Source organism: Megalops cyprinoides, chromosome 16 (assembly GCF_013368585.1).
Source record: "Megalops cyprinoides isolate fMegCyp1 chromosome 16, fMegCyp1.pri, whole genome shotgun sequence".
Taxonomy (NCBI): domain Eukaryota; kingdom Metazoa; phylum Chordata; class Actinopteri; order Elopiformes; family Megalopidae; genus Megalops; species Megalops cyprinoides.
In genome coordinates, this window is record NC_050598.1 from 24,087,957 (window position 1) to 24,096,803 (window position 8,847).

General features: G+C 43.4%; 2 protein-coding genes across 2 annotated transcripts; one reads left to right on the forward strand and one right to left on the reverse strand.

The window, feature by feature from the left end:
* The first annotated feature begins 200 nt into the window (after positions 1–200).
* Positions 201–4,873, forward strand: gla (galactosidase, alpha). Its single transcript, XM_036548634.1, has 7 exons — positions 201–473; positions 1,866–2,040; positions 2,424–2,601; positions 2,734–2,825; positions 3,173–3,334; positions 3,439–3,636; positions 4,157–4,873. The coding sequence occupies exons 1-7, from the start codon at positions 307–309 to the stop codon at positions 4,568–4,570; spliced, it is 1,386 nt and encodes a 461-aa protein (XP_036404527.1). The 5' UTR covers positions 201–306; the 3' UTR covers positions 4,571–4,873.
* An 84-nt stretch (positions 4,874–4,957) lies between these two features.
* LOC118791390 (60S ribosomal protein L36a) lies at positions 4,958–8,719 on the reverse strand. Its single transcript, XM_036548737.1, has 5 exons — positions 8,674–8,719; positions 7,845–7,950; positions 7,639–7,706; positions 6,560–6,682; positions 4,958–5,035 (listed from the first exon to the last, which is right to left on the reverse strand). The coding sequence occupies exons 1-5, from the start codon at positions 8,674–8,676 to the stop codon at positions 5,015–5,017; spliced, it is 321 nt and encodes a 106-aa protein (XP_036404630.1). The 5' UTR covers positions 8,677–8,719; the 3' UTR covers positions 4,958–5,014.
* Between the last annotated feature and the right edge of the window lie 128 nt (positions 8,720–8,847).

An 8,847-nucleotide genomic window follows, 5' to 3' on the forward strand; every position in this document is an offset into this window, starting at 1 on the left:
TCACGAACAGTGTGACTACCAACAAACCGCAACACACATAGCTCACATGACTAACAACGGTGAAACACAGCAAGCTACTTCCTCGATCGTTAAAAAGTCCAAAACATATGTGACAGCGATTGGCTAGTTTGTGTGCACTCTCCCTTTTTGAGTGGCAAATTTCATTGTCAATCTCGATGAGAAGGCGGGTTTCAATTCACACCAGGAACAGGTAGCTAGTTTTGCTACAGTAGCTAGGTTATTTGCCTAACGCAGGTGACCGGTCAGATAATCATAGGAATCAGCACTGCGTCTCACACCACTAAAATGGGTAGATTTATTCTCAGTAGCATCATAATCGCATTTTGTGCGCGTATTTATCCAGTTCGAGCACTTGACAACGGCCTCGCGCTAACGCCGACAATGGGCTGGCTGCACTGGGAGCGATTTACGTGCAATACTGACTGTGACGCGGACCCCCAGAACTGTATCAGGTAAGATGTAGATGTATTCTTTGCACATTACATCATGTCTCACGCCGAACGGCCGTGAACATCTGATTCAAGTCAGAAAGAATGTCCACAAAGTAAAGATGTCCCTTCGTTTAATAGCTCTCTAGCTGGCTATGTATGAAAGCACAACTAACATAAAGCATTTTTTGGGAAAAAAAAATATAATGTTATAAGTTGATTAAGATCCAAGGTAGTGTTGTCATGTGACCTCCATGTTCAAAAACTGTGGCTGTTGAAGGAAAATTATTGGTAGCTGTACCGTGAGTACATTGTCACATAAAGCAGGAAGTGATTGATTCTGGCGTACCTAGCTAAATCAGTGTTTATTAAACCATTTACTACAGTAAATCACAAATCCAAATATGCACATATCTTTGTGGCACCTACAACTATGTTCACAGACTTTGCAGAGTAGCACTAAACGTGTTGTCAATTAAAAAAAAAAGTAATTATCATAAGGCATCATAACACATTGTTTTTATGGGGTGCACCTCTGTGCTATTTGCAAATATTCCCGCTGGTAGGTCCACTAAGTAAAATGTGTCATCAAGTCTCTATTTTAAATGCTTTCAGTGTAATGTTTAAAATTAATGCCAACAGTAAGAGCCAAATGTAAGAAACCTAAGCCTGCCATGGTGTGAGAAATTCTTTTCTTGCCATTTTTATCTGATGACTGGTAAGATCTGTAAAGTCACAGTTACAAAATATTCGATAGTTGCCCATGTGGTCACACCAGAACTTTAAATTATATCCTTTCTAAGCCCCAGCGTTCAGTTTCATTAGCATTGGGCTATTTTTAACGTGATAAAGTTCTCAGAGTTACAATTTAAAATTAGAAAAACCAGAAAGTCATAGATGCACATTCTGTATGCAGGCTTGGTTTATCTCTTGTCTGGGTGATAATTACTGGCCTTCTTGCACAGACTGGGGCTGTTCCTCACAGCAGCTTCACCAGGCTAAGGAAATACAGCCTTTACATCTTAAGGAAACTTTCTTTAGTGGTGGCTGTTTTGGGAGTTGGTTCACACCTTAGTTAAGAGAATGCAGAGATTCCAGGAAGCTTGTTAAGAAAACATTCTCTAGACAGTTGAAGCTAGCGGCCTCTTTAGCAGCCAGGGAGAGGAATCCCCAGTTTTGGATACTTCCAGTAAATGACTTCAGTGACCTCTGACAGACATTGTTACCAATCCATCACGTTTATCAGACGTAAAGAAAGGCGAAGTTGCAGTTCACCTCACATCGCTGCTGGGTGCTGACGTATGGATTTCAGAATAAAATCCACGTCGCGATTGTGAAAGGGGATAAGTCAAATGACACATTAGGCCCCATGGCAGCTTTCACCCCCCCCCCCCCCCCCCCCCCTTGTGCCCACAGTGAGAAGCTCTACATGGAGATGGCAGATATGATGGTGAAGGACGGGTGGAAGGACGTCGGTTATGAGTATGTGTGCATTGACGACTGCTGGCCCTCAGTTAACCGCGACGCCCAGGGCCGCCTGCAGGCAGACCCCAAGAGGTTCCCTGGGGGGATCAAGAAGCTCGCTGACTACGTGAGTCACGGTGAAGTTTATCCTGTAATCAGACTGAAGATCACAGCCGCCAAAGCTACAAGAAATGCACTGAAAATAAAACAATCTGTTGATTAATAAGAAAACCTGAAAATGGGTCCATTAATATTAGGACAAATCATAAAATATTTCAAAAAGAAAATTATTTCAACAGATTTCTAAATGCCGAAAAGCTGTTCTGCTCAATACAGAGATGGTTTTCTGGCTTCCTTAAAACAATACAATACTTCCCTCCACTGGATGTGTTAGGAATTGCAAAATTATGGACTCCCTCTGTATCTGCACTACACCACTTTCTATGGCAAAATAAACCATATATTTCTCACTTGTATTACTGGTTAATTGTCAGTTATGTGTGTTTTCAGATCCACTCCAAGGGACTGAAACTGGGGATTTATGCAGACGTAGGAACACTAACATGTGCAGGCTACCCTGGCAGTTTTGGCCACTATGAGACAGATGCTGCGACATTCGCTGAATGGGGAGTGGACCTGCTGAAATTCGATGGGTGCTACATGCCACAGTGGACCTTACTGGCAGAGGGTGAGGTGACATCAGAGGGCAATAAACTGTATAATATACAGCCATTCAGTTGACTGTTTGACCTTAACATGGAATAAATCATATCTGTAAAAGTAAACACGCTTTTGAAGTGTTTTACTTCTTGCTTTACAGGTTATATAAACATGTCGCTGGCCTTGAACAAGACTGGAAAAAGTATTTTGTACTCCTGTGAGTGGCCACTGTACGAGTGGCAACACCAACAGGTGGGGAAAATATCAAGGATTATTAGTATGGTGAAACACAAAAGAAAAATAGTTTAACTATGCAATGCATGCATTTGATAAAATGTTTTACAATGCCAGATCTAAAAGGTAGCATCAGACCAAGAATGAAGGATTGGTTTATAACATTGGGGGCTTAGCCCTGCCCAGAAATCTTTAGGTTTTCACCCGATAATTGCACCATTTGTGTTTTTGATAGCAATGCAAACAGTTTGAAGACACGCGGGTTGTTTCAGCCTCATGAGCTCTGTCTGGCTGAAGGGAAGCATTTGTTTGAGACAGAACAGTTCCAGGTGGCAAACCTGGTTTGATGCTCTGTTTCATTTTAGCCCAACTACACGGCCATCCAGCAGACCTGTAACCACTGGCGAAACTACGCAGACGTGTTTGACTCCTGGAGCAGCATAACAGGCATCCTGGACTGGACCGGTGATCATCAGGATCTCCTTGTTCCTGTGGCTGGACCCGGAGGGTGGAATGACCCAGACATGGTACAGTACCACCCAACGCATCCCAATTCATTTTCTTCCATATAGTGAGTGTTATTCCTAGAACAGCTTTGGGATTAATCACACCCCCCTCCACCCTTTTTCAGTTGGTTATAGGGAACTTTGGGCTAAGCTGGGACCAGCAGGTAACCCAGATGTCCCTTTGGGCAATCATGGCCGCTCCATTGCTGATGTCAAATGACCTGCGGGACATTGACCCCAGGTCCCGAGCGCTGCTGCAGAATCTCCATCTTATTGCCATCAACCAGGATCCACTGGGCAAGCAGGGCTACCGTGTCGCCAAGGTAACAGCCCACCAGCCCCACCTCACCTGGAAAAATTATTTTACATCAGAGATTTCTGTGCATTAGCAAACAAGGCAGACAACAGTGGATGCATGGTTGGCATTCAAGACAGCTAAACATGTTCACTCATACTCATAATTCAGCTACTGACAACTTGGCAACTTGGCATCACAGCCCAAAGATCTTACTGGTAGAAACGTTGCTGTATACTGCTGTGAGTGCAAGTAGCTGACACATGAATTGTGTTGAGAGCGCTGACTTCCATTCAGTGTTATGGTCTGTCTGACAGAAATCTCCAGATCTTCACCTGGATTCCTCTTCTCTGTATAGTTTGTACCTTTTGGCACTTATCAAGGAAGCTGTTCCCCTTAAAATTTGTTAGTACATAGTACAATCTGATGACATCTCCTCATCATTATTCAATGAAACAGTGTGTATTTACGCAGGCATCATTCAGCAGTTCACCTCAGCCGGCCCCAGGCAAGAGTGGTGACTGTGAATTGGTTATGTTGCTCTCCAGGTGAACGGCTTCGAGGTGTGGGAGCGCCCTCTGTCTGGGGGCAAACTGGCAGTGGCCGTGGTCAACAGGCAGGAGCTGGGCGGTCCCCGACGCTTCCCCCTGCTTCTGGCCACGCTGATCAGCTGGAAGTCCTGCTGCCCGCAGTGCAACATCACCCAGGTCACGCCCCAGTACCAGGAGCTGGGTGTACAGAGCCTCTTTACCAAGGCAGCGATCCCAATCAACCCTACCGGCACTGTAATGCTCATCATCTCCCCCGCAGTCTCCCCAGAGAAATGCAAGCCGCTGTCCAGGATGCAGGCTAAGAAATGGCTCCATTACCTCAGCAAAGAGGAAGCCCTTGACACAGTACCCACAATGTGGGTTAAGGAGCTGCTATACCAGAACCAGAAAAGGGAACGAGTCTCACTGTGAGTCTGACACAACTAAAGAGCTCACAATTAAAAACCAAATATTTTGTGTAATAGAAATACATGTTTGTGTGTAAAGGTAGATTACATGGGGGAAATTCATGTGTAGCACTGGTTTAGTGCCATAAAAATGCAGTGAAAATATATATTGATGGGAATTATATGAAGGGAAGAGGCTGGGGTTTGCACTGCTCAGCCATGCAATTACCTTTCATCTCAGGGTGTACTGTAGTGATTTCTGCTGCTTGAAAAGTGATCATTTTGCATTTTATCAATATTTTCTATGACATTTAAATAAAGCCTTTTTACCAACCATTTGTACGTATCATTGTCATCTTGTGCTGTTTATGTTGTCATGGCTAAGTCAGCATTAATAACAGGCAGGAGCAAGTACATTTCAATTATTTTATTGACAAATCTGGAAAGGTCCACAAGACCAAGCTGCAGCTTAGAACTGGATGACCTGGCCCTGTAAGAAGAAAAAAAAACAAATGTATGGTCACCATTTGCTCAAAGCAATCATTAGTACTTTTCAAACTGATTTCGAATCCTAAAACCCCCCTCTCCCCACCCCACAAAAGAAATCATTTTACATGGTTACTGTTCTCTACAAGAACAGTTTCCCCATTTATAAATCACTGGATCGTCAAGCTTCAGATCTTCAGTGTAAATGGGCCGTACAGCCACGGCTTTATGAAGAGGAACCACATGGCATGTAAAGAAGCTGTTGCACAGTGTTGACGGTGACAACTGCATTGTTGATGGTCCCAGCACAAACACGCTTGGAACTCCCCTCCGGGTCCTGGCATGTAAGCATTTAAGACCCAGTGCACCACAACCATGGCGGCGTCCCCACCTGCCATGCTTGGCAGCTGGGAATTCAGCATCATCACAAAACTGCCAAATTATATGCCGCCTCATTAGTGAGCATTCACGCCACTGCTCCTTCAGTATTCCGTCTCCACATTAATTCTGTTTCTGCAAAACGGTTCAGAACAGAGCGATCTGAAAGACCCTGCCGACAGCAGAAATCAGTCTGCAGTGGATAAAGGGGTTGACGTGAGGTGTTACAGCTCACAGAAAGATTCACCAACAGAGATGAATACAGCTAACATAACAACATTGGTCGGTCATGGGAAAATCCCATCTTAAGAGTTACCAAAGTGTCCAGTAACCTGCAATGCAAAATCAGGCCAGTGCTTCTAGAGTTTAAAAAATAGTGCTGTACTTCTGACCATAGATGTGAACTTTACATATCCCATATCCTGTGTGAGCAACATGGTGTTATGCCATGCCATTGTTAAGCAATACCCACAAAAGACAGAAGTTATCAACAAGAACTAAAATTTGACCCATTTAAATCCTGCTTCTCCACTAGGATGCAGAAAAACTGTGGATGGTCACTCTTGAGATTGTCAAGAAGCGAATGAGGACATGTACAGCAGAATTATCTTCTTCAAAGATGTGAAAAATTTACCACAGAGTACCTCATGCATAGCTGAGTAAACTGATTGCTGCCAATCAGTGTCATGCAAGCACTACGAAAGCTAATTAACTGAGTTACTGAAATCAAATGCAATTTAGTAATTGATTAATTGGTGGATTTAAACGTATTGAGCAGCACTGCGTGGAAAATAAAAATGCTGATGGTAAAAAACAAAGGAAAAAAAATACTGTGTCAATATGATGGAAAACCCTCTCTGCTGCTTGTACTTTCATTGTTTAAAACAAACACCTCATTTTAGCTACTGTGGCACTGTGCAACAGATACCATCGTTTATGGTTCCACTTTGGGCTACTTCAGTCTTACCCTGACAGAGAACACCTGCTAGACCGGTAAACCACATCATCTGACTTTCTTCAGAAATTCCCTCATAACCATCGTGGTCCAAAACAACCATTCTACTAGTGCACCCAAACTTTAGTTTCACAAATTATAAGAAAATCTCAATTACTCAGAAATGACACTGACACATCGTGACAATCTACTCACCTTTCTCTTCTTGTCTCCTCCAAGCTCGAAGTGCTTGCATCTCTTGATGGCCAGCATTCTTTTCGACCTGCAGTTGGGCTCCACACACTCCAGCCTCAATACGATCTTTTTCGTGGTCTTAGCCTGTGAATTAAAAGGCATTTATATTTGGGCATTGTAAATAACTGTGCATATATACACACACAGGTCTCAGCCTGGATCAAGTGTATACATAAGCATGAGTTGAATCTGAATGCATGGAGCACCTTGCCTGTGGACGCATCACAACAGGAATCAAACCACGAAAAGCCACCTTACTGCCAGCTTTTCCCCACTATCTGAGCCACCCTCACTTCAGTGAGAAAGTAATGCCGCTGGCATCTAGCCAGTTTCTATGAGCCACCTTTCACACTACCTGTACAGCCGTGTAACACAAGCTGGTGAATCACTGGCCTTTGTGTCATATGGGCACCGGTGGCAAAAACAATGACTCCTAAACATCTCCAACTTTGCCTATCGGAGCTCTGTACTTCCTTAAATACCTCCCACTTGGGGACTTAAAAACAAGCTAAACCCCACATGCAAAATACCCCATTGGGTCTGCACCCTCATGCATGCATGCATCATAAACAAATTTTATCGAAGAGAAAATATCAACCTCTTGTGTTTTGGCACTTTCCTGGGTCGAAACCACATTTCAAAAGGAACATTTCTAACTCACTCTGATCTGTTTTTTTACATTACAGCTGTACAGTAGAAAAACTGCCTCTGAAGGGAAGAGCAGGTCAAGGCGCTATACCATACAATAAACGCAAGAAAAAACGATTTAGACATTTGTAATCAAACGGTGTTACAGATTTGAAGAATGAATACCACACACTGAGGGTAAAAGATGACTAAGTAGTGCTATGTGAAAGGTACCACTCTATCAACTGGACGGCATTGAGGCAGCATCCCCCTGTGGTGTGACAGGTGATCATGGATCATCAGGTAAAGCCAGCTTTTCAAGGCTTACAGATTGTCTGCATCTGATGTATTACCATTATCCAGTACAACATGCACTTCCCGCAATACACAACTATGCAAGGCACACAACATACCTTCTTTCGGAAAATGGGCTTCGTCTGACCACCATAACCACTCTGCTTTCTGTCGTATCTCCTCTTACCTGGAAAACAACGATGACAATATAGAACTGTGTTTTTACCAATGGGTATATTCTAATGCTTTGGTTTGAGTTGTTCCTCTAACTTGAAGAATAATTCCAAACCCCACCCCCACAAATAAAACTATAGCCCGAACTTACCCTGGGCGTACAAAGAGTCTTTGCCCTTTTTGTACTGGGTAACTTTGTGAGGCTGGTGCCTCTTGCACTTTTTGCAGTAGGTCCTGCGGGTCTTCGGTACGTTCACCTATTCGAAAAAGACACAAGTATGATCAATGACAATGCCCATTTCCTATATGCCAAAACGACTACATAAAATGCTCTACAGCTCAAGGATGGGTGCTATTGACTTGGTGTATAGCCATGTAGCTAACCAGCTAGGACAGAAACCCAGAACCAGGGCTGTTTGAACATTCCTACAGAATTAGGTGTCGGGAATGTTCAGCGTAACTTCTGCGAGAATATTAGCTAACTAGCATTAATTAGCTCACATCTTTTCACGTCATTACGATAAATTTACTTTTTATTTTATGAGCTGGCGATCTCGGTGACTAAGATGCAGCGGCTCACTGCTAAGAATGTTAGCTTGCCAGCTTGTGAACGCTGACGTTCCATACCGTGATAGATGGCTAGCTAGTTAGCGAGCTAACACTACCAACAGTAAGATTAAAAAGACTAATTTGCCTCTTCAAACGTAGTTATTCTGTGCTGCAGGGTGGATATGTAACTAGTTACCATATTATCGTGTGGTATGTCAAGCAGCCATTTTTGAGTCTTATACCTTCCACCCCAACCCCGTTTGCAAAACCATAACGTTGGGTTTAAAAACAAAAAAATACAATAATATTGAGGAGGGCATGCTGTGTGTTGGTTATATGACACACAGTGTCCCTGAATAAGTCAAGGGGAAACTTGTAATCGTTAGATTACTGTTGATTTTAAAAAGAAACCGGCGCCACATAATTCTTACCATGGCTACAGACCCAGAGCAGAGGGGAAGAGAAAGCCGTTAGCCCGGAAACACTTTCAAGTACTGCTCCGGTACGGCAGAATTCACGAGCAGCTCACAAAAGGACGCCACCCTGTGGAATGGACCCATAGAGACGCATACTAAAAAGACAGTTCCGTCTAGTTTCTTTCTTAT

Excerpts from the sequence above, each read along its gene's own strand:
- gla (XM_036548634.1), top strand. The coding sequence starts at position 307 with ATGGGTAGATTTATTCTCAGTAGCATCATAATCGCATTTTGTGCGCGT. Across the intron at positions 2,602-2,733 it reads GTGGACCTTACTGGCAGAGG|GTTATATAAACATGTCGCTG; the intron begins GTGAGGTGACAT and ends CTTGCTTTACAG. Across the intron at positions 3,637-4,156 it reads AGGGCTACCGTGTCGCCAAG|GTGAACGGCTTCGAGGTGTG; the intron begins GTAACAGCCCAC and ends GTTGCTCTCCAG.
- LOC118791390 (XM_036548737.1), bottom strand. Across the intron at positions 7,707-7,844 it reads AGACTCTTTGTACGCCCAGG|GTAAGAGGAGATACGACAGA; the intron begins GTAAGTTCGGGC and ends GTTGTTTTCCAG. Across the intron at positions 6,683-7,638 it reads AGCCCATTTTCCGAAAGAAG|GCTAAGACCACGAAAAAGAT; the intron begins GTATGTTGTGTG and ends TTTAATTCACAG.